The sequence below is a fragment of the Eutrema salsugineum genome, unplaced genomic scaffold, assembly GCF_000478725.1.
Source record: "Eutrema salsugineum unplaced genomic scaffold, Eutsalg1_0 scaffold_9, whole genome shotgun sequence".
Lineage (NCBI taxonomy): Eukaryota > Viridiplantae > Streptophyta > Magnoliopsida > Brassicales > Brassicaceae > Eutrema > Eutrema salsugineum.
Window position 1 is genome coordinate 3,691,399 of NW_006256342.1, and position 24,054 is coordinate 3,715,452.

A 24,054-nucleotide genomic window follows, 5' to 3' on the forward strand; every position below is an offset into this window, starting at 1 on the left:
TTAGAAGGTGTTTCGTCTGTTGTACACATACGATTTGGCAAACCACAAGTAGAAGGCTAAACCAATGAAGCTGAGACAAGCCAGTAGCCAATAGAAGTAATCTAGATGAGCTTGGTTCAAGTCGTTATCAAACCAGCTTGTTTGACCAGAATGACTTGTGACTTTATCGATGACTGATATCATGAAGCTGCTTAGGAAGTTTCCGGCCCCATATATGCTTAGGTTTAAGGCCATACCAACGCTCCTAAGCTCACTAGGGACTTGGTCGTAGAAAAACTCTTGTAAACCCGCCATTGTGAATATGTCCGCGACTCCATAGACAACATACTGCGGAACCAACCACCACACACTCATATGTATGGTGGGGTCATCCCGAACGGTTTGTAGCCTTTTGGTCTCGACCAAGGCGACTATTACCATAGCAAGAATGGACAGAGAGATGCCCGTGCCGATCCTTTGAAGCATAGTGATTCCTGATGGGATTTGAGTGAAGGATCTTGCTATTGGGACAAATAGACAGTCGTAGACTGGGATAAATACGAGAACTGTTATGCTTATGAAACATTGGAGCGTAGCTGCAGGGACTAAGAGTCCTGGCGAGATTGACCTGTCCATTGTGGCTCCTTGCTTTGTGAAAAAAGTAGGAGATTGTGCATACACAATGGCGTAGACTAAGCACGTAATCCATATTGGAACAAGCCTAAGTACTGCTTTTGCGTCTTCAATTTCAGCCTTACCACACGAAATCGCTGCTTTATCAAGGAACCTGCCATAACATCCAAGAGAAACTGTAAAAAAGTCATAGCTAGAGACTTCTAGCAGTCTAGTATTGTCCCTCTTATACTTATCGATGTTGAATTTCCAACAAGAAGGAAGATGGTGGCCTCAAAGATTCTAAGGAAAATACAGAATCTCTTTTAATTATGTTACCTAAATTGCTTGGAACTCTGGTGAGGAAGGAGAAGGAGGCTCTCGTTCGGATTTGCTATATCTGAATCATGTTGTCTTCTGTTCTTTACTGCTTCCACGAAAACACGACCGATTCTAGCAAAAGGGTTTTTCTGTCCTCCTCTTTCTGTACTAAACCGGTAAGTGGTAGTTCCAAAGAGGAAGAGAAACAGAGCAAGAATCATGGAAAGACATGGAATACCAAAACCTAAAGACCAGCTTAGGTTCTCTTGAATGTAACTAGAGACTAAACGCGTGGTTGTTATGCTAACACAGATTCCAAACACCAACCAGTTGAAGAAAGAACTCTTAGCTTTTGCCTCAACGAGGTCACTTCCATCGAATTGATCAGCTCCAAAGACCTTGATACACGGTTTGTATCCGCCATGTCCTATGGCTATAAGATAAAGAGAGCAGAAGAAGAGAGCCACTTGGAGCTGATTTGAATCGTTGGAGTGAGAAGGAATCATTGCTGAAAACGACAGTAACGCAAGTCCCTGCTTGTTTCATCAAATCAATTATCTAAGATGTCACAACAATATAAAGAAACGTTTTGAGAGAGAACCGTGAAAGTACCAGTATATAGAGAGAAGATGAGAAGATGATAGTGCGGTAACGACCGAGAAACGCGTCAGCTATAAACGACCAGAGAAGCGGCAGAAACGACACCGTTCCAATCCAAGCGTTCACATTGGCTGCAGCTGAAGCGGTTGACTCACCTAATGGTCTGGTTAAGTACGTTATGAGGTTCGACGATATCCCGAAATACGCGAACCGCTCCGCCATTTCTACACCTTCAAAAAAATCGTATGTAAAAAAACAAAATAAGCCAGAAAGAACAAAGCGTAACTTGCAAAATTAGCGGGAAAATAAGTCCATCGCCAACGCGGTATCATCCGCGGTACGTCAATGAGCCCGAAGAGCTAGAATGCAATTAAAAAAAATTTTGAACCGAATTATTTGGACGTACCGTCTTTTCCAGATGAGACCGACGAGCCCGTCTCAAGCCAGTATCGTTGATGACGTGGCGGAAGGTGAGTGGCTGGAATGGAAAGGAAAGTGGTGTGTTTTTTCATTTTTTTTTGCCCGTCCCATTTTGTTTTCGAGAGAGAAGTCGTGTGTTTTTCCCTGAGTATTTTTCTGTCACCGACGAATCGGTTTACCGGCAATTTTTACTGCTGAGACGACGAAGCTATTTTATCGGAACGTCGCACCGAGCAAGGTAAAGATTTCCGACCTTGTTAACAATCATTTCGTGGGTTTTATCGTTTTTAAAATCGAAATTAGGGTTTGAACAATTTGGGGGAAATTCTAGGGTTCGTCGAATTAGTTGAAATTTGGGTTTAATCGGTTCAGTAGTAGTGTATGGGTGGTTGAATCGGCGATAATTTGATCTTCTTTCTCGGTTATTTGAAATCGATTAGCTTTGCCTATTGGGTTTCGTCGATTTCTGAATAATTTTAGGGTTCCGTTATTCTTTTTTGTTTGATTTCGGAAATCGATTTTCTTTTTAGTTTTCATTCTCCGTTTGTGATTCGAGCATCGTTTATGCGATCTATTTTATCTTTTCGTTTTCAAACATGGGTTCGTATCAATTAGGTTTAGTAAAACATATTGCTCAAATGCTTCTGTTTGTCTTTGTGTTTTCAACTTGTAAAACTGATTACATCAAATGGTTCTGTTTGTTTCGGCTTTGTTGATCAATATGTTGATCACTATGTTTCCTTCAAACGGTTTGCATATGTTGATCACTATGAATCTGTTTTCAGGATGCCCATTAGCTACAGTGAGCCATCTTCTGATGAGGAATACATTGAGGACTACAGTTGGATGTTAGAAGATGCCAAGTTCGGCATCCCGGAGAAGTGCATCTGTGGTCGACTTATCGAGCTACAAGGCATGTCTGCTGAGGCGGTTAGGACTCCAGGTCGGCAATACTACAGCTGTCCTGCGTGGTTAGAAGAGGTAAGAGTGAAAAGTCATTATATTTTATTTTTCAAAATTGTTGAACGTGATTTTAACCATCAATTTTCAATGTCTTAAGTATGGAACTAGGGAGCATATCTTCAAGTTCTGGGACAAGGCAGTCAAAAGTGGACTTCGGCGACCACGATAAGAGATGCTAAAAGGGTTAAGCGTAGGAAGTGTGATGAAGGTGCGGTTCATTCACCGCAGACAGAGACTGGTGGAGAGGACACATCAGCTCGGCCTCCAGGAGTAAAAGCTGCAAAAGTAGCTAAGGGCAAGAAAAAAGCACCTTCAGCATCCGATCAAGAAGAAGCGAAAGCCTATGCGGACATGAGGAGTATGTGGGATATAAAACAAGTGGACCTGGATAGGAAAGACAAGATCTCAAAACAAAACTTGCTCGAAAAACTACTAGCTCGACCAGGGCCACTTTCTGAGAACGAAATTGTGCTCAAAGACAACTTAATTGCTGCCCTTTTATCATAAGTTTTTTTTAAGTGTTTGGTGTCTAAGTGAACGAACTTGCTTTTTGCAGTTGTTTTTAAGTGTTTGTTGAACATGGTTTGAAGTTTATTTAATGAAGTTTATTTAAAGAAGTATGTTTGGTGAACTTGTTTAGTACTTGCCTATATTGCATTCTGATGGGCATTGTATTTTATTTCCGTGTATTGGCTATCTTGGTAATGAACTTTTTCTTATTGCAGATTTTAGACGTAATGGAGAAATGGCTGACAAGGAATGAGGGGCCATGTCTTTGCTTTCCTGTGAAATGCTATTTTGTAACTTTATGGAGAGTAGTATTGGGACCTCTACGTTTTGTAATTTTGCCTGCTATACCACATGTTGTATATCGCTTTAGCAGAGATGATTTGCCATCTCGTTGAACGCTTTTTAAACCATAGACTTTGAAGTTTCTTTGTAAACCACTCATTTGTAATCTCTTTGTAAACCATCTGCCTATATAATACAATCAATACCAAGTTTATTTCCACATATCGTTTTCTGTATTGTGCTTGTCCTCTGTCTTTTATTTGCACTTTTCAGCAACCACATCTCCACATCCTTTCCAATTTTTCATATCGAGAACACAATTCCTTCTTCATATCGTTTCTGTTTTCATATCGCAAACACATCTCCATCTTCATATCCTTCCTCTTTTCTTCTAATCACACAAATGGCCTCTTCATCAAACGATTTTTACAATAATGATCTTGATGAAACTTTGGATGAAATTTTTTATGAAATCTTTGATCAACACTTTGACAAGGCTTTGAATTCTTTCATAGAACGTCGTCTAAACCCGAAACCGAAGAAGAAGAAAAGAGCATATATTGAAAGACAACGTGAGGAAGGCCACATTGGTTTATGGAATGATTATTTAAGCGAAGATGCTACATACCCTCACAATTTATTCCGCCGCCGTTTTAGAATGAACAAAACATTGTTCATTCGTATTGTTGATCGACTCTCACAAGAAGTGCCTTTTTTCAACAAAGGAGAGATGCTGTCGGAAGACTTGGCCTATCTGGGCTACAAAAATGTACAGCCGCAATTCGTATGCTGGCTTATGGTAGTGCAGCAGATGCATGTGACGAGTACCTCCGGTTAGGTGAAAGTACAGCCATTTCTTGCTTGGAAAATTTCACCGAAGCAATAATCTCTTTGTTCGGGGATGAATACTTACGAAGACCAACACGAGAAGATCTTCAACGGCTGCTTGAAAATGGAGAGTCTCGTGGATTTCCCGGTATGATTGGCAGCATCGATTGCATGCATTGGGAGTGGAAAAATTGCCCTACAGCTTGGAAAGGGCAATACACACGGGGTGCAGGAAAACCGACAATTGTCTTAGAGGCTGTGGCATCATACGATCTTTGGTTTTGGCATGCTTTTTTTGGACCTCCAGGTACTTTAAACGATATCAATGTCTTAGATCGCTCACCTGTTTTTGATGACATCTTACATGGTAAAGCTCCGAAAGTAAGGTACTCTGTCAACGGTCACAACTATCGTCTACCATATTACCTGACGGACGGTATATATCCAAAATGGGCAACATTTGTCAAGTCTATTCCTCTTCCCCAAAGTGAAAAAGATACATTATTTGCTCAATGCACGGAAAGATGTCGAAAGAGCTTTTGGAGTCTTGCAAGCCCGGTTTGCTATTGTCAAAAATCCCGCCTTAATGTGGGATAAAGAGAAGATAGGGAAGATTATGAGAACATGTATCATATTACACAATATGATAGTCGAAGACGAACGACCTACCAACACTCAACTTAATATATCTGAATTCGTACAAGGTGAAGGAAGCAGAACTTCATATGTCGATATGAGTTACTCAACAGAAACGGCATCGAATCTGGGCAATTTGATCGGTAATCGGATTCAAGTTCGAGATACCGAAATTCACGATCAATTAAAGGAAGATTTAGTAGAACATATTTGGCATAAATTTGGAGGAACCACTCTTTGAAATTAAGTTTGCATGTTTTTTAAAATTTTAAAAAGTTGTATTTCAATAAATCATGTATTCCTATATTAATCACATTTTATGTCATGTATTTTTATGTAATTTTATTTTTGTATTTATAAAAATGTTTAAAAAATAAACGAAATATTAATATTTTAATCAAAACAACCCTTAAATTGGGATCATGGTTGGAAGGGTACAAAACATGGAGTCATTCCCAACTAAAAAATAAATGTTAAACGAAATTAAAAAATGATAAGAGACCCAAACTGGGTATCAGCATTGGTGATGCTCTAATGAACGTGGAACTCAATATGCATTGACTTACAGATGATGAGCCTCGCTGATTTCCATCCACCGGAGGAGAATCTGACGGCCGGCTTTCCGAGCTCATCGGCGGCAATGCTACCCATTGTGTATGGATGAATGGTTTTGACTTTTTAGAATATTAAAAACAGAAAAAATGCTCTTTGGATTTTTGTTGCAGTAATAAATGTTGAAGTTGACCTAATTTGGCTTCGCTGGCAATTCATGTCCATGAACAAATAAAGTAGTTAACTCGTGCTGTGCATGTGGTATTTATTTATTATTTTAATTATTTCGGATTGAGGAAGATTGAGGAAGTCTCAGGAGGTAGTTGGAACACGACCAATTTAGTCAAAAATATCATTAAGAAAAACAGTAAGAAGCCCTCGTTAGGTTGTCAGATGCGAAGATGAACAACCGACGTTTTGGGCCATATTGATAAACAAATGGGTTCTATGTTTTTGTATGTGGCAAGATGCCAAAATGTATAATTTTGTTTTTTGCAAAAATGTATTATTGCATGTATGCTATCATTGCATATGTGCTTTGCTCTGATCTTATTCGATTTCATTTGGTTGTTCATGTGCACTCACGTGGTTCTAGAGTTTTTAATTGATCTAAATAGATATATTTGATTTAAAAGTAAGATTTAGATTAATCTCATAATCGAGTAGGCTCAAAATACTCTGAGTGAATATATAGATAGGTTAGTAATTCACACATTTGTTTTTAAACAAAAATATTTTAGTTTAATAATAAACTGTATAAAGGGTTGTGTCACTATGTAGCTATGTACACAAAAAAGAGGGTTGTGTCTTTGCGAAAATTAGTAATTCTGATCAAATGTTTAGACTGGTATTCGTATCCAAGCCAAATTATTAAAAATAACCAGTAAAGAATTTATATTTTGTTTAAACTACTAATTTAGCTGTGTATAAAATAAAATAAAATGTTTAGAGAAGAATATCAAAAAGCAAAGTTAGATTGTAAAACATCATTATTTTTAAAGATTTCTAAAACACTATCACAAAAATTCTTTCCTGGTTATTTTTAATAATTTGGAAGAACAGAGAAGAAAATGCATTAATAGAAGGTGTTTGGTTTGTTGTAGACATAAGATTTGGCAAACCACAAGTAGGCGCCTAAGCCAATGAAGGTGAGACAAGCGAGTAGCCAGTAGAAGTAGTCTAGATGAGCTTTGTTCAGGTCGTTATCAAACCAGCTTGTTTGACCAGACTGGCTCGTTACTTTATCAATGAGTGATATCATGAAGCTGCTTAGGAAGTTTCCGGCCCCGTATATGCTTAGGTTCAGAGCCATACCAACGCTCCTAAGCTCACTAGGGACTTGGTCATAGAAAAACTCTTGTAAACCCACCATTGTGAACACGTCCGCGACTCCATAGACAACATACTGCGGAACCAACCACCACACGCTCATTGGTATGGTGGGGTCATCCCGAGCGGTTTGTAGCCTTTTGGTCTCGACCAAGGCGGCTATTACCATAGCAAGAATGCACAGAGAGATGCCTGTGCCAATCCTTTGAAGCATTGTGATTCCTGATGGGATTTGAGTGAAGGATCTTGCGATTGGGACGAATAGACAGTCGTAGGCTGGGATGAAGACGAGAGCTGTTAAGTTGATGAAGCATTGGAGCGTAGCTGCAGGGACTAAGAGTCCTGGTGAGATTGACCTGTTCATTGTGGCTCCTTGCTTTGTGAAAAAAGTAGGAGATTGTGCATACACAATGGCGTAGACTAAGCAAGTCGTCCAAATGGGAACAAGCCTAAGCACTGCTTTTGCTTCTTCAATTTCAGCCTTACCACACGAAATCGCTGCTCTGTCAAGGAACCTGCCATAGCGTCCAAAAGAAACTGTAAATAATACATAGACTTCCATCTTTCTTGCCTCAAAGATATTCTAAAGGAAAAAACAGAGTCTCTGTTAATTATGTTACCTAAATTGTTTAGAACTCTGGTGAGGGAAGAGAAGGAGGCTCTCGTTCGGATTTGCTATATCTAAATCTTGTTTTCTTTTGTTCTTTATTGCCTCCATGAAAACACGACCGATTCTAGCAAAAGGGTTTTTCTTTCCTCCTCTTTCATTACTAAACCGGTAAGATTTAGTTCCAGAGAGGAAGAGAAACAGAGCAAGAATCATGGAAACGGTTGGAATACCAAATCCCAAGGACCAGCTTAGGTTCTCTTGAATGTAACTAGAGACCAAACGAGTGGTTGATATGCTAATACAGCTTCCAAACATCAACCAGTTAAAGTAAGAACTCTTGGCTTTTGCCTCAACGAGGTCATTTCCGTCGAATTGATCAGCTCCAAAGACCTTAACACACGGTTTGTAACCGCTTTGTCCTATCGCTACAAGACACAGAGAAGAGACGAAGAGAGTCACTTGGAGCTGATTTGAATCTTTGGAGTGAGAAGGAATCATTGCTGAAAACGACAGCAACCCAAGTCCCTGTTTTGTTTCAATTTTAAGATTTCACAAGATTCAAGAAACTTACTAATAATAGAAACGTTTTAAGAGGAAAGTACCAGTATATAGAGAGAAGATGAGATGATGATAGTACGGTAACGACCGAGAAACGAGTCCGCTACGAACGCCCATAGAAGCGGCAAAAACGCCATCGTTCCAATCCAAGCGTTTACGTTTTCCGCAGCTGAAGCGGTTGACTCACCCAATGGTCCGGTCAAGTAAGTTATGAGGTTCGACGTTATCCCAAAATACGCGAACCGCTCCGCCATTTCTACACCTACAAAAACATAATCGAATGTAAAAACAAAAACAAAAACAAGAAAGAACAAAGCGGAATTAATTAGCAAATTTGCAGGAGAAAAATAATGAATGATGAGCCTAGCCGATGGCATTGACTTACAGATGATGACCCTCGCCGATTTCCATCCACCGGAGGAGAATCTGACGGCTGGCTTTCCGAGCTCATCCGCTGAGGTGTCGGTGATAGCCATTGTGTGTTGTTGATTTTTTTTGGAATTTTAAAAATACAGACAAAAGTATAAAATGATGAAGGTATATTATAATCAAATATATTTGCTTCGCTGGCAAGTCATGTTGATGAACAACAAATTTGGTAGGTTAACTCGTGTAGTCGTGTTGTATTATTTTTTTTTGTCAACAAGTCGTGTTGTATTATTATAGTCAAGAATATTTTTTTTTTTCCTTTCCTTCTTTTGGGATTGATTGAGGGAGTGGTTGGGGACATGTCCAATTTAGTTAAAAAAATTATTTAAAAATACGTTAGAATGTTTTTTTTTAACAATTTTTCAATGTGTAATATTTATCCCAAAAAAAAAACTTCATTTTTACGACTTGTGTTTCCTTGTTTTAAGTTTGAAAAGAATTTTGAAAGGAAATTTCAAAGATAGATTGCAATTACTTTGTTATGACGAACCAAAGTTGGAGATCTTGAAACTTTTTGCTTACAACTATTTATTTAATCAAAATTCGATCGTGTTTGCATTTTCATTAACGTTTGTATTTTACCAAATATGTTATGGAAAACTAAAAATAATGCTCTAAGACTGATCGTAAACCACATATATCACTGCGATACGATTATACGAATCACACAGTCCAATAAAAGCTCTAAGACTACTACACTCCGTCCACTGGGCGATACATATACGACTTAGATATGAACAAGAACACCAATAACCCCAGGGCGCTAATAGCTGCAAGTAACCAATAAAAGTAATCAAGATGGGCTCTGTTCACATTACTGTTGAACCAGCTGCTTCCAGCGTCTCCTCCAGTGGCCAAGTCGATCAGAGAGATAAGCAAGCTGCTCAATAAGCTTCCTACACCAAACACACTCAAGTAGAGTGCCAGACCAATGCTTCTCAGCTCGGTGGGGACTTGGCTGTAGAAGAACTCTTGCATTCCAACTACTGCGAATACGTCGGCCAATCCAAGCAACAGATACTGAGGAATCAACCACCATATCGACATTGGAACGGTTGTTTGTGGTTGGTCTATAAGCCCATGTTCTTTTGCAGTTTGCAGCCGCTTGGTCTCAACCAGAGCTGCAATCACCATAGTGAGAGTTGCTATTACCATTCCGGTTCCAATTCTTTTGAGCATTGTAATGCCACCAGGATCTTTGGTTATGGACTTGGCCATTGGGACGAAAACACGGTCGTAGATGAGGACAAAAAAAACAATTGATATGCCAATAAGGACCTGAAGAAAAGCTGGAGGGATCTTTACACCGGGAACTATTGTTCTTTCCATTGTGACGCCTTGCTTTGTGAAGAAAGTCATGTATTGCGCGTAAGGTACAGTGAAAGGGAGAGTTGTAAGCCACACAGGTATAAGCCTGACAAGAGCTGTGGCATCATTAACATCACTAACATTGCATGGATTTGGGGCAAGCAAGGCTATGTTGAGGAACCTATCATGGAAAGTGGCTTAGAACCATAACAATATCAATTTCATTCCACAAGCCATTACTTAAGGTGCATCTTCTTTAAATCTATTTATGTATTGAAGGCAAGCATACCTCAGCCTCTCTGGAGATCCTTGAGATGGATTTGCCTCCAGCTCAAATGATCTTTGGTTCCTGAATGCTTGAAAGAAGACCCTACCTATCCTAACAAAGGGGTTGATTTCCTCTTCCGGTATTCTTTTGGTGTACCTGTAACTCCATCGCCCAAGCACAAAAATAACAAGAGAGATCAACATGAACACACATGGGATTCCAAACCCGAGTGCCCAACTCACGGCTTCCTGAATGTACACAACGACTACAATGGCCAAACAGATCCCTGCAGACATACTAAGGTACCACCAGTTGAAGAAGGAGCTTCTGTCACGTTTCTCTTTTGGGTCTTTTTCATCAAACTGGTCTGCCCCAAAAGCCTGAACACAAGGCTTATGCCCACTTTGTCCAATGGCCACCAGGTACAGAGAAAAGAAGAAGAGTACATTGAGCAAGGAAGAATGTGAAGAGGCCACTTCTGTATTCTCACTGGTAAGAGGAACCAGAAGTGCAGAAAAAGTCAAAAGAGCCATTCCCTGACATCAAATGCACACTACTTCAAACCAATTATATACTACCCAACTTTTGATCACTGAGTTTTTAACGTAAAACTGTCAGGTTTGTACACTCTTTCTTGAAGTACAAGCAAGCTAAAATGCTATCAATTGGCAGTATTTTAACAAGCATTATCTGTAAGAAACTTGGAAACTCATACTATGATCGAAATGAAGAGATTTCTACAATTTCTTCACCTAAAGTTTTGATGATAGGAGACCAACCAATATGTAGATAAGAGAAGCGATGATGATTGTTCGGTAACGACCGAGAAAAGCGTCGGCGAAGAAAGCTCCAATAATAGGAAGAAGACAGGAGATTCCCGACCACGCGTTGACGTTAGCGGCGGCGACCGCCGTAGATTGACCAAGTGGTCCAGTCAAGTAACTAATTAGGTTTGATGCGATTCCATAATATGCGAACCTCTCTGCAACCTCCACACCTGCATATACACTAAGAAATTCAGAAAAAAAAAATTTGGAGGAAAAATAAAGAAACAGAGCAGCTTGCGATCTCATTCTTGTCGGAAATTTGTTTGCTTTTACCGATTATGAACCAAGCGGCTCTCCATCTACCGGTATTGAATCTGCCGGCGGCAAGTCCGCCGTGGTCAACGGCGTTGTACACGTAATCGTCTAGAAGAGGAATATTGGCGCTACTCGCCATTTTTCTATTGAATAAGGAAAACACAAGCGAGGAAATAACCAACGGCAGATTTTGTCTCGTGCCATCTGAAATTCGCTGTAGGGAGGGACTATGGAGAAGCTAAATAATTTTGTGTTTTTTTAATTAATTTTTTTTTTGGGTTCAGTGATCACGCTTTCGTTCCCATAGCTAACCAATCATATTCTTTTACGTCGCATGTGGTTTATAATTTTAAAAGATTGATTAAAAAGAAGAGTATTCAGCACGATAATATAGTACAAAGGATCATTTCACTCTATAGTAAAAGTTGACCAAGAAATTGATAATATATCAAAGCATAGAAATTATAAGGCCTATGCCACATTATCAAAAGTTGACTTCAGTACCCCTATAACTATCTAATTTGATGTAAAGAATTTTCTGTCAAAAAAGTAGAATAAACTGACAGGTGCATTTAATGCTGCTCAGCTGGGGACAGAATAGCCTGTAGAGCTATGAGCACCGCCTGCAACAAAGATATGCAGAATCAACAAAGATATGCAGAATCAACAAAATGTGTGGTAGATAAAAAATAAGAACATCAGTAAACAAGTAACAAAATGTGTGTGACTTAAGTGTTTTCTACGCAGAAACAAGATGTTAACAAGTCAGTAATATTGGTAACAAGAGTTAAAACAAGACCATATGGCGTAAACAGGCTGTAAATAACCAAGCGGACATCTTTAACAGTGTTGGCAATTGCTAATCATATATATAATATTGTTAACACGATAAAAGTTACCGATATAACAATATTTTTTATTGTTAAATTTGTTAACAATATGGAATTACACCCTTATGTGATTTGCAAATACAATGTCTTCGATCGTTAACTGTGTTATCATGTGCACTGAATGTCTTCGGACGTTAACGTTGATGTTGTTATCACGTATTTATTTAGACAAATGTTATAATGTTGACCTTATCCTAACTTAGTGCTAATATAGCAATGTTTTTTATCGTTAACTTTGTTAACAACATAGAATTACACCCTTATGTGATTTGAAAATGAAATGTCTCCGATCGTTAACTTTGTTATCATGTGCAGTGAATATCTTCGGACTTTAACGTTGATAATATTGTTATCACGTATTTATTTAGACAAATGTTATAATGTTTACTTTATCCTAACTTAGTGATAATATAATTAACGATTCTTGGCTCCAACTAGTGTAATTATCCTAATCCAGATTACAAAACAATGTTAGCGACAAAATAAGTAACGATATAACACAGGTAGCTATTATCTACACATGGAACTACACTACTGTATTCCGGAAAGATAAAACTCTTACTTCCTCTAAACGGCTTATAACTCTAAATAATATGACTCCATTATTAGAGGTAGCGAAACAATATGACTCCATCTGAATTTTCGGGAAAAAACCTTGTACAACCACATTAGAGGTAGCAAAAATAGCAAAATCCCTTGTCAGCGGAAAGAATCCTTTGCGGAAGTTCCAGATCCGCCATTACACCTGCATATAGACACCCAAATTAATAAGCTTTCATCCCCAATTAAAAGTATTATTTACAAAATAGATGATAACAATACATACCAATTCGCCGATAACTACAAGAGACTCTGAAAAGAGAAAGATGAAGAGAAAGATAAATTCGTAGATTTGCAGAAAAGAGAAAGATGAAGACAAATATATCGCTTCTGGTTTGCAGCGATGAATTAGTTAGAGGCGATATACTCTAAGATAGTGTCGTTTTTGCAGACACTGTTCTTCCTTTCGTACTTTTTTATTGTCCTTATTTCCTTTTTATTTTTTATTGTTTGCTGCAAACGGTTGCGTGCTCAAACGACATAATCTTCCACTGACACCTTTTCTTATTTAGTGGACCCTACGCGATGAGAGAGAATGGATATAAAGGACGAAAGGATTAGGGGTTAGATGGTCCCTTCCTGGTGAATAGTGTCGTTTGAATAGTGTCCTTTAGGCAGAATTAATTTCGATATTATCTTTTGGTAGATGATGATAATACTCAACTTACAAATTTTAGGAAAAAAATATATTTATATATCTTCATCTCACACCCTGCCAAAAAATGAAACCACTCGATCGTTATATATTTATCTTTTGTTGTTCGTTTTAATGCAAAAATAATAATAATATAATATCAGGATACTTAGCTCGGTCCATGGGGTAAACATGATAATCGGCGAATCGGGGACTTAGAACATCTCCATAGGTGAACCCGGCTTAATTTGTTGGATTTAAAATAATTAAAAAGTTTAAAACTAGTGATACGGTATTTTCCCAGTGATATTGATGAATCCGTATCAAGTGAGTATCATCGGATATGTGGCATATTTTGATTCGGTTTTGAGGAAATGTAGAAACAATTTAATAATAATAATAATAATAATAAGTTCAGGGTTGGAGGTCGATTATAAAGAGAAGTTCATCACTGTTCCAAAACTAAACAAAAATTAATAAAATAATCCTATGATCCCCTAAGGAGATCAGCAGCGATGGAGATGTCCTTGTGGGTGGGGCACAATCCAAATATTAAAAAACATTAGACCAGGCCTAATAATATTTACTTTTTTCATGTCTCTCTCAAACCAATATTGATCCTAGCGCGTTAGCCATTCAGATCGTGAAAATGCACTGGTTCGGTTTGTAGGCCCTACCTCCGTTTGATACCTCAGCCTCTCTGGAGATCCTTGAGATGGATTTGCCTCCAGCTCAGTCCATCTTTGGTTCCTGAATGCTTGAAAGAAGACTCTACCTATCCTAACAAAGGGGTTGATTTCCTCTTCTGGTCTACTTTTGGTGTACCTGTAACACCTTCTCCCAAGGACAAAAAAAACAAGAGAGAGCAACATAAACACACATGGGATTCCAAACCCGAGTGCCCAGCTCACAGCTTCCTGAATGTACACAACAACAACAATGGCCAAACAGATCCCTGCAGACATACTAAGGTACCACCAGTTGAAGAAGGAGCCTCTATCACGTTTCTCTTCTGGGTCTTTTTCATCAAACTGGTCTGCCCCAAAAGCCTGAACACAAGGCTTATGCCCACTTTGTCCAGTAGCCACCAGTTACAGAGAAGAAGAAGAGTACATTGAGCAAGGAAGAAGTTGAAGTTGGAGGATTTAAAGACAAGGAATCACCTCTTTTTTCGCTGCTCTTTCTCGAGGCAGATATGGGAGAAACTGGTAAAAGGTCTTCTTATTGATCAGTACGTATGGGAGTGAGAGGATTTATCAGCGATGCTCGTCCAGCCATTCCAAAACCGAACAGTCACCTACCTTCTTGTCCGATACGCTTTCCAGATTGCGATTCACTCAATATAGCGTGAAAGAAACAACAGGAAACACGGGCAGAAGCCATCTACAGTCTACCGGCTTAGCAAAATGATCGACAAGAACATAAGAAACCAGCTCTATTCGATTCGCAGTAATGGTGATCTGCGATATACAGAGGGTTTGGAGCTGTGGTTTTCCACAAGATAATCACTCAGAGATTAGTTTTTAGTAGATTGTTTTTATTAGAAACCAAAAAAGTTTGATCAAAGATGTAAGAAAACGTTGTTTTTTTCTTTGAATATAATTTAACATTAAATTCCAAAAAAAAAGGAAGAAGTTGAAGAAGAGGTCACTTCTGTATTCTCGCTAGTAATCCGAACCAGTAGTGCCAACAATTACGTGATTCTTGTAATTTCACGTTATTGAGAAGAGTTTCAGGTAACAAAATCTGACTCTCGGGTATCTACCATCTCTAAAGCATTCATCGTTTCTCTAACTCCATTGACTTAAATTCTATATTGTCTAGTATTTCTGCTCCAAAGAGTACCGGCTTATCTGTGAACGTGCCTTCAACTTTAAGAAGCAACTCTAGTGGTGAATTGAAAAATCTTACTGCGATTAAAAGGAACACGGTTCAGAAGAGTATCAGGTAACATACTCTGACTCCGGGAATCTCTATGACTCTTCTCTCTGGATCCACATTATTTATCCTCTGAGTTCCCTAACTCCGTTCACTAATATTCTGTCTTGTCTAGCATCTCTGCTCCAAAGAGGACCGGCCTATCCGCGAACGTGGCTTCAACTTCAAGAAGCAACTCTTATGGTGAAGGAAATCTACCTCCGAATAGGATCAACAGCTTTCTTGGGACTGCTCATTCAACTTCAAGAAATGCAGCCACCAAACGAAAACATGTAATGTAACGTGCAGCATATTTTAAGATCATATTTCTTCAAGTGTATCATTTGCATTTATGCTTCAAGTTTCAAAAACTATGAATTTTGAAACTTTCTCGCTTGATGATCTCCTTTTTTGTAACAATAAATAATCAAAGTTTTTTGCTTTTCTCCAGGATCCTCACAACAAAGTCTCTGTAGAACTAGACGACTTTGAATTAGAGTAATGTTAAACATTGTATTTGGGATAAAATCCAGAAACATAAATTATATGAGAAACACTTCAAAAATTATATTTAAACTTTTTTTTAAGAACTCCACTTGAGTGTTTAACCATTGGAAGATGACGAAATTAAAACTCTAAATGAGGTTCTTAAAACAAAATTTATGATTAAAAAATTAGTAAGAACCTCATTGGAGATGGTCTAATTATGTTTAAACGAATAAACTCGACGAAACGAACAATATGTTGTTTGTGGGACAAGGCACTCATTGTCCACATAACGAGCTATGTAAACAAAGCTATCATCAATCTTGGAGTTGATCTCGACGTGATTCCAGACCCTCATCACATTTGTGATCTCATAGTCGAAGCTCTTCACATGATGAAATCCAAAGCCGAAGAAATAAGCTCTGCTGATTCAGATGTTTAAACACGAAATGTTGAATGGAGAACCTACTCATGCAAAACTCTTATTACTTATTCCATTTCTTATGATCAATGTTGTTTTCAATAAATTTTTTTAATGATGTGTATGTTGTATAGATGGAAAAGAACCTATCATGCAAAACTCTTATCAAATATTCCGTTTCCTAGGAAATTTGTTTTATCTATGTATAATGATTTTCAATAAAATGTTGTTTTCAATACCTATTTTAAAGAAAATGTTTGATGTCGAGATCATATAAAAAAAAAAAAGCTACCTATACAAAATTCCTATTTTAATTTATTTGTTTCATAAACATTAAAAAGTGTCATTTTAACATATTTCACACTTATTAAAAAATATTTTAAACGAAATTAATATACATATATTTAAAACACTCATAATTAATTCAAAACGAATTAAATACAAAGATTATTAGCTTTAGGTAAATGACAAGTTCTAAAATTAGTTTCACAAATCGCATTAATAATATAAAACAAATAGTCTTTTGAAAAAAAATAACACTAAAACGATGCTAAGTATATGTTATTTCATATCATATGATATATGTGTTATCTTTGTAGAAACATGTTCGATAGATGTTGATTTACCTATACCCCACCATTTATCATTTCATCATCTCGAGTACTAGTGGGTGTAGCTTCACTATTAATCATATACCAGCTTTCATTAATTATTTTTTTTTCATAGCCCCAAATATTTTTTTTTTGCTAAATGATAGCCCCAAAATTTATAAATGTGCTTATTAGTTTATGGAATATTAATTTTTGATATTATACTGTACCATGTGTTCTATAAATTTCAAATATTAGTTTAGATTTCGTATGGAATCATCCGATTATAGGGGAAAACAATATATGAAACATTAACCCAAAATATTTAGCCATGGTGCAGAACTTCTCGCTGTGGAGGATCTGTTAACATGGATTGCTATACGCTAAATCCGAATGAAATCCAAACCCACAAAACATATAGAGATGGCGTCCAAAGCAACATTTGAATGGTTTTTCCTCATTCCAAATCACATAGAACTACAGTTTTATAACATAAGATGCTAATCCAGTATTACAGTGTACAAACTTTTCTTATATATTTATTTATTTATTGAACACAAAATTTACTATATATAATACATTGTTTCTCTACGGTAGAACACAAATATCACAAACTCCATTCACAAACCTTTTTCTTGATAAATACATTCACAAAAATATATTCTTCTTAAACGGCATTATAACAGCTCTGCGGTCATCGCATTGAGGTGGATTAAGATAATTTTGGGTGTGTGATATATATATCAGTTCATGGGAAACCTAAATGTAGGTTACTGGTTACTATGTGAATATAAATGTGAATATAACGGCATCACACATAGTAACTGTTGGTGTGTTGTAAAAATGAATTTGAAAATGACCCGTTATTCACATATAAGTGTTTAGTAAGTTTTTTTTTGAACAAAAGTGTTTAGTAAGTTTTTTTTTTTTTTTTTTTTGAATCTAATGTTAAATTATATTCAAAAGAAAAAAACTTGTTTACAACTTTTCTGGTCGTTTTAGAGCTTAATCAAAGAAAAAACAATTTTCTTAGCTACTATCTTGTTGAAAACCAAACACGAAGACCATCTTCATATTGATTGTCTCCGTTGTTGCGAATCGAGCAAAGCTGGGTTCTGATGTTTTTGTCAATGATCTTAACGAGTCTGTGAATCGTCGAGGGAGAATCTCCATGGCGTCGTCCATTTCTCTCTTGCCAGAGAGTATGCACCGAAATTTGAAAAGCGTACCGTACAAGGAAGTGTCGAGTACAGTCTCTATCGGGTTCGATTAAGAGTGTCTGTATTCTATCCCAATCGCTTTCATACCGATGAAGGAGCAGCTTTTTTACCAACCTTTCCCATACTTGCGTTGTGAAAAAGAGATGGTCTCTTGACTCCATCGGAGCTGCACAAAAAACACAGCTTGTGTTGCTATTTCCTCTCCAGTGTTGCATCCTATCGCCTGTAGATAATCGATTGTGCATTGCTAGCCATACAGCAAAAGCATATTTCGGTGTGGCATGTGGAAACCAGATTCCTTTGTCCCAAATAACCTTCGGTCGTATCTCACGTATATTATTCCATGTATCTGTCGATGAAAATTTGGGTTTGAAAGCCCCACTCTTGCCCTTCCACAACGCCACATCTAACTCATTTATGGAACGGTGATTCTGTTTCTGCATCAATGTAAGTGTTTAGTAAGTTGAATTGTCCACATTGCTTTTTTAATAATGGTTTGACCGTTTTGGTCGAGTTACAAAAATATGAGATTAGAAAGCTCAAGATTGAACGTAAGGGAACCGTGTGGTTAAATAAGAGTGTAGAACTTGCGATATCTCGGATGATGTTGTGGACCGGCTTGGATTATAGTCTGATCTCTTGGCTGTACCTACACAAAAATAAACATGCCCTCAGTCCTCATGTCTCCAGATGGCAATTGCTTCCAATGCACTATAAGATTACATGTCATATTCTTATGAAAATTTTTAGGAAAACATTTGGTAGAAATGTTTTTAACCAATTTTTTAAGTAATTATGATAAAAAAATAGAAATAATAAGAAATAGGTAAGAAATTATCTATAAAAAGAAAATGTCAAAAAATAGTAGGAAAATATCCAACCAATAACCTACCAAATTTGTATTCATAGAAAATACAGTCAAAATTTGGTAAGAAAATGGTAGGATCCAATTGACTGTTACGCTGGTGGAACTTTCATAGGAAATTGCCTTACGAATTTCCTACGAAATATTATTTGTAAAAACACCATAAAAATTCTGTAGGAAAATATGTCTTCTGGTTTGTCCCACATCAAAAATCTAAAATAATTTAGATGAAAAAGTTGCATTATAAATAGAACACAATTAAAATTTTGTACGAATTTCCTACGAAATATTGTTTATAAAAAAATCGTAGAAATTCCGTAGAAAACTATGTTTTTTGGTTTGTCTCACATCGGCAATCTAAGATAATTTAGGTGAAGAAGTTGCATTATAAATAAGAGTCTTCACCTTCTTTCCCTCTAGTTAATAATTACTTAGTCAAATTTTAGGTTCATAGTAATTAGTGAACTTATTTTGTTTTTGTATATATTTTATTAATCAAATTTATAATCAATTTATATTTTAATTTAAATTCAATTTCTGATATTAATTTAATTTTTGATTTTATAAAATTATATTGGTAGAAATTGGTAGTAAAAGATTAGTGAAAAATTCGTAGGAAATATGTAAATAATATTTCGTAAGAAATTAAAAAACACTAATCGATAGAAAATGGTAGTAATTTAGTAGTAAAAATTTCCGTAGAAAACTGTCTTACCAATATTTTTGTAGAAACTTTTTTACCATTTTTTTTATCTTTTACAATTTTCGACTGCCAATTTCCTATGACAAAATTTCGTAGGAATTTGATAAAAAAAAAAATCGTTTTCTATTAATTTTCTAACGATATTTTCCGTAGGTTTTCGACATGTTTTCTTATAGTGATAGAGTTACACATTTGTCTACTGCTCAACTACTGGCGTGATTGGCCTTCTTAGTATCCAGAAACGTTATGCTATAAGTTGCCACAAAAACATAAATGTTACATCATTTTCGAAATAGGTGGCCAGTTTCTGAACACACAAACAAACACACACACATACTAATCAAACCTTTAAATCGTGTCTTATTCCTTCGCGAGGAGTATCAACTTCTTCTCTCTTCTTCTCTCACGAGGAGTAAAAGAAAAATATCCCATGAATCTACTTACAACTATAGTCTATAAGAGATGTAGAGAATATAAAAACTCATATAAACTATATATCTTGTAAAACGTCGTAGATTTTGAAATAGATGATCAAATTTAAAGCTGAATAACATAATGCGAATTTTTTTTTATCTGTAATTAGTATCAATTAAAGATAAAATATGAAAGAAAAAATAGAAAGATAAAAAAAGGAAATATATAACACTGACCTATTATTCTATTATAAATTATGAGAATTATTACATCGACAATTCTACAACAGATAAATCTCTCATGTAAGCTTGTCTCCATTAATCTGCACATTAATCTGCAAATTAATAATAAATTGCACTTTCCAAAACTCAAAACTCAAACTCAGATCTTTTAGTGTAAAAACATTAATGAACCCATTAACCAGTAAGCTAAGAGAACTTCCACAAAAGAAAATATTTCTTCTATATCAAATTTACAAGATCCTCACCCAAAACTTCATACAAGTTAAAGAAAATAGGTACTATCAAGAAATTGAGTAAGAGCACTATATTTTCAAAACTCTCATTTAAGTGCAACAACATATACTAATAGCTATCTATAAAACCGTTCGCATATGCCCTTTTTGAAATCACATATAACCCGAATATAAAACAGATCGAGAGATGGCAATCAAAAAGCAAGTGATGGAAGGAGAGGAGCCAGTCAGTCCATTTGCACAGCTGTTCAGCTTGCCGGGTCTCGACGTCTTCAACATTGTAACCATTGGATGCAAAACCGAAGGCGATCCATCAACCGTTGTTGAAGGATTAAAGAACACATTGATTAACCATCCACGCTTCTCTAGCATACTGGTCGGTAATGAATATACACACACATAGACATTGATGCACACATTTTCTTCGCTTATAGGTTAAGTTTTATATACATGTAGGTGACGGGTCATGGTGAGCGCAAAGGAAAAGCTAGATGGATTCCAACCAAAGTAAACGTGGAAGAGCACGTAATTGTTCCGGAAATAGATCCCAACATTGAGAATCCTGATGAATTTCTAGAGGATTATACATCAAACATGGCTCTTTCTCCGATGGATATGTCCAAGCCTTTATGGGAGTTTCACCTGTTGAAACTTAAGACATCAAATGCGGAATCTATCGCTATTGCTAGGTTCCATCATTCTTTGGGCGATGGGATGTCTCTTATGTCTCTTTTACTTGCTTGTACTCGAAAAACATGTGATCCCGAGGCATTGCCTACTTTTGTGGCTCCGAAAAAAAGCAAAGCTAAGAATGCTTGTTGGTCGTTGGTTGCTTGGTTATGGTTCATTTTAAGACTAATGTTCCATACTTGTATTGAAGTTATCAAGGCTATGGTTATTATATGTTTCGCAGGGGACACCACAGCTTATCTAATGGGTAAACCAGGAGTTACACTTAGCACCAATAAGTTTATTCATCGGATCATTAGTTTGGATGAGGTCAAAAACGTGAAGAACGCCTTGAATATGGTACGCTCGCTTGATTAATTTCCTTTGTTTTCTTTTTGAAAGATTGAATTTTTATGTTTATTCTCTTTTTGTATAGACGGTAAATGATGTTCTTTTTGGGATGGTACAAGCGGGTCTTTCACGATATTTGAATCAAAGATATGGTAATTTAGTCATCTTCTTTTTTTTTACTACTCTTCTTTAATAATATAAAATAACATTTGTTAGCATTTCTTGCATATTCTCAAACTTGTGAACAGATCTTGAAACAACTTTAAAGACAAGAAAAACTATTTATGGTGTTGTTTTTTTCAACCTCAGGCCAAATAAAGATATCGAGGTGATGAATGACATACCCTGGTCCTAACCAATTGTTTTTTTCGCTATTTATCTTATTTGAAATAGTCATAATCTAACATACAAATCTAATACTGTATACAGGATTTGGCTAATATGATGGCAAAAGGTTCTAAGTGCAGATGGGGAAACTCAATAGGTTATGTTCTGATTCCTTTGTGGATGAAGTCAGAGGATGATATTCTTGAATATGTTCGACAGGCTAAAACTACTATGGATCGTAAAAAACTTTCCCTAGAACCTCTATTTTCCTTTGGATTGCTCAAATTGACCATGGAGGTTTTTGGACTTACAGTAAGCTACGAAATTAACATTATCTTGATAGTAACAAATCTAATACTATGTATTTTATACATCTAATCGACATTTATCTGAATGCATGGGGCTGGAAAACAGGCACTCAAAAACCTTGTAAAGAGGATATTTGGTAGCACAACAGTGGTATTCTCAAATGTGGTTGGTCCTGTCGAAGAAATTAGTTTTTTTGGCCATCAAATATCTTACATTGCTGCAAGTACCTTTGGTATCCCACAGGTACTATATCTCTCCTTACACACAAAACCTTCTTTGAAACCATTACCCAAAAATCACATTTATTGAATTTCTTAGCAAATAAGGCTACTAATGATGGCTTCTATTTTTTATTTTACAACTTACGCACGCACTCTACCGGATTCGAATCCAAATAGTAACATAGGAACAGCACTAGTAAAAACTAATGTACAACATATCATAACTCATGATCAATGGTGACCTATACTAACCTATATACAAGAAAATAATTGACGAAGAATATTCAATTCCTCATTATTGAAAACTTTTTTGAACCATATACATGAGAAAACATGTTAATTAATTTTAGTTATATGGATCCCACATATTTCCTCAAAATTATCCCTCTCGAAGAATTGTAGAACAAATTAAATCCTCATGAAACCACAGCCACACCGAAAAATTCTTACTAGAATTAGTTAAACATGTAGTAAACAAAATGCAACCTTAACTGAAGAATTTTTTTTTTTTGTTTTGTTGAAAAGGCGCTCGTTATCAGTATTCAGAGCTATGTGGACAAACTTATAATCAACATTAATGTTGATCTCGACGTGATTCCAGACCCGCATCACCTTTGTGATCTCATCATCGAAGCTCTCGGCATGATGAGTTCTGCTGCTCCAAAAAAGTTGTTTCATCCTTCAAAGGTTTAAACAAAATATTTTAAATATATATATATATATATGGAAAATGAAGAACCCTTATTTACATGTATAATCAAATATTCAATTGAGCCATGTAATTATTTTCAATACTTTGTCTACTTATAGCTCATCCTGAGTTTATCATCTGTAATATGTAACGGACGATTTCGTTTTCAATAAATAAAATGGTTACCGTTATTTAAAATTAAATAAAGAAAAACTACTGTATGTGAATTAGTGGAACCTATTTAGAAAGATTTTTTTTTTTCTTTTGATGAATACTTTTTTAGAATTTTAGAGCACCTCTCAACATTCATCCATAAATGTTTGTACGAATGTGTTGTATTGTCTCAATCCATTTCCTCAAGTCTCAGACGTGACGATGTCAAAACTTAAAATTAAAGGATCCCGGCTCTTTCATTTTTTGCAAGTGGATTCCATCGATTTAAAATGGCATAACTACATTTGAGGGCGACAATAATGTTCTAATGCAGTAGGTTAGCTAGGGAACGTAATCAATGCTGCAGCTTTCCTTTTTTTCATATAATAATAAATAATTAAGTAACATTGTATGGCTTTTAAAGTCACATTGTATGGATAAAATAATCCATTAAAACCATTTTAAACTTCCGAGTTTATTTGTTTATGTTAACTTTCGCCTGAATTTTTAATCTTCTGGATTCCATCAATTTAAAATGGCATTTATTGTGAAACTAAATAAAAAAATTTGTGTGAAACGGAAGAAATATGAAGTTTCATGTATACATACGCAAGAACCAAGAGTTCTAACCCAAAAGTTTTGGCATGGCCTAATTAATTAGAAGATACTGTATATACATATGACATTCGACAACCCAACACAAAACCTTCATACCGTGAAAATAACAACAAAAACAACATGCAAAGAGATCCACTAAGACAAAAACAAAGGCATGCATCAACAAAGTTCAATATGTTTTTTTTTGATAAAAAAGTTCAATATGTTTGTTCA

At 36.2% G+C, this 24,054-nt stretch overlaps 4 protein-coding genes across 5 annotated transcripts; 1 reads left to right on the top strand and 3 right to left on the bottom strand.

Moving 5' to 3' along the window:
• Positions 1-5,787, bottom strand: LOC18008208 (protein NRT1/ PTR FAMILY 5.11). Its single transcript, XM_006390637.2, has 4 exons — positions 5,718-5,787; positions 1,525-1,742; positions 931-1,445; positions 1-766 (listed from the first exon to the last, which is right to left on the bottom strand). The coding sequence occupies exons 2-4, from the start codon at positions 1,732-1,734 to the stop codon at positions 1-3; spliced, it is 1,491 nt and encodes a 496-aa protein (XP_006390699.1). The 5' UTR covers positions 1,735-1,742; positions 5,718-5,787.
• A 954-nt stretch (positions 5,788-6,741) lies between these two features.
• LOC112086792 (protein NRT1/ PTR FAMILY 5.11) lies at positions 6,742-8,710 on the bottom strand. Of its 2 annotated transcripts, none has more exons than XM_024156595.1 (4): positions 8,586-8,710; positions 8,245-8,462; positions 7,653-8,167; positions 6,742-7,547 (listed from the first exon to the last, which is right to left on the bottom strand). In XM_024156595.1, the coding sequence occupies exons 1-4, from the start codon at positions 8,674-8,676 to the stop codon at positions 6,779-6,781; spliced, it is 1,593 nt and encodes a 530-aa protein (XP_024012363.1). In that variant the 5' UTR covers positions 8,677-8,710; the 3' UTR covers positions 6,742-6,778. The 2 variants fall into 2 exon arrangements, with proteins under 2 accessions (XP_024012363.1, XP_024012364.1); XM_024156596.1 differs by having other exon boundaries at positions 8,245-8,456; positions 8,586-8,601.
• A 612-nt stretch (positions 8,711-9,322) lies between these two features.
• Positions 9,323-11,440, bottom strand: LOC18008111 (protein NRT1/ PTR FAMILY 5.14). The gene is made up of 4 exons (XM_024156593.1): positions 11,306-11,440; positions 10,985-11,202; positions 10,227-10,741; positions 9,323-10,118 (listed from the first exon to the last, which is right to left on the bottom strand). Exons 1-4 carry the CDS (start codon positions 11,424-11,426, stop codon positions 9,323-9,325), a joined length of 1,650 nt encoding a protein of 549 aa, XP_024012361.1. The 5' UTR covers positions 11,427-11,440.
• Positions 11,441-20,656: 9,216 nt separating this feature from the next.
• Positions 20,657-23,199, top strand: LOC18007941 (O-acyltransferase WSD1). The gene is made up of 7 exons (XM_006390639.2): positions 20,657-20,878; positions 20,959-21,531; positions 21,608-21,674; positions 21,771-21,850; positions 21,952-22,161; positions 22,264-22,401; positions 22,905-23,199. Exons 1-7 carry the CDS (start codon positions 20,690-20,692, stop codon positions 23,070-23,072), a joined length of 1,425 nt encoding a protein of 474 aa, XP_006390701.1. The 5' UTR covers positions 20,657-20,689; the 3' UTR covers positions 23,073-23,199.
• Positions 23,200-24,054: the final 855 nt, after the last annotated feature.

Excerpts from the sequence above, each read along its gene's own strand:
- LOC18008208 (XM_006390637.2), bottom strand. The coding sequence starts at position 1,734 with ATGGCGGAGCGGTTCGCGTATTTCGGGATATCGTCGAACCTCATAACG. Across the intron at positions 1,446-1,524 it reads CATCTTCTCTCTATATACTG|GGACTTGCGTTACTGTCGTT; the intron begins GTACTTTCACGG and ends TGAAACAAGCAG. Across the intron at positions 767-930 it reads CAGAGTTCCAAGCAATTTAG|GTTCCTTGATAAAGCAGCGA; the intron begins GTAACATAATTA and ends ATGTTATGGCAG.
- LOC112086792 (XM_024156595.1), bottom strand. The coding sequence starts at position 8,676 with ATGGCTATCACCGACACCTCAGCGGATGAGCTCGGAAAGCCAGCCGTC. Across the intron at positions 8,463-8,585 it reads ATCGGCGAGGGTCATCATCT|GTGTAGAAATGGCGGAGCGG; the intron begins GTAAGTCAATGC and ends ATGTTTTTGTAG. Across the intron at positions 7,548-7,652 it reads CAGAGTTCTAAACAATTTAG|GTTCCTTGACAGAGCAGCGA; the intron begins GTAACATAATTA and ends ACGCTATGGCAG.
- LOC18008111 (XM_024156593.1), bottom strand. The coding sequence starts at position 11,426 with ATGGCGAGTAGCGCCAATATTCCTCTTCTAGACGATTACGTGTACAAC. Across the intron at positions 10,742-10,984 it reads CTTCTCTTATCTACATATTG|GGAATGGCTCTTTTGACTTT; the intron begins GTTGGTCTCCTA and ends ATTTGATGTCAG. Across the intron at positions 10,119-10,226 it reads GGATCTCCAGAGAGGCTGAG|GTTCCTCAACATAGCCTTGC; the intron begins GTATGCTTGCCT and ends TTTCCATGATAG.
- LOC18007941 (XM_006390639.2), top strand. The coding sequence starts at position 20,690 with ATGGCAATCAAAAAGCAAGTGATGGAAGGAGAGGAGCCAGTCAGTCCA. Across the intron at positions 20,879-20,958 it reads CACGCTTCTCTAGCATACTG|GTGACGGGTCATGGTGAGCG; the intron begins GTCGGTAATGAA and ends ATATACATGTAG. Across the intron at positions 22,162-22,263 it reads TGGAGGTTTTTGGACTTACA|GCACTCAAAAACCTTGTAAA; the intron begins GTAAGCTACGAA and ends GCTGGAAAACAG.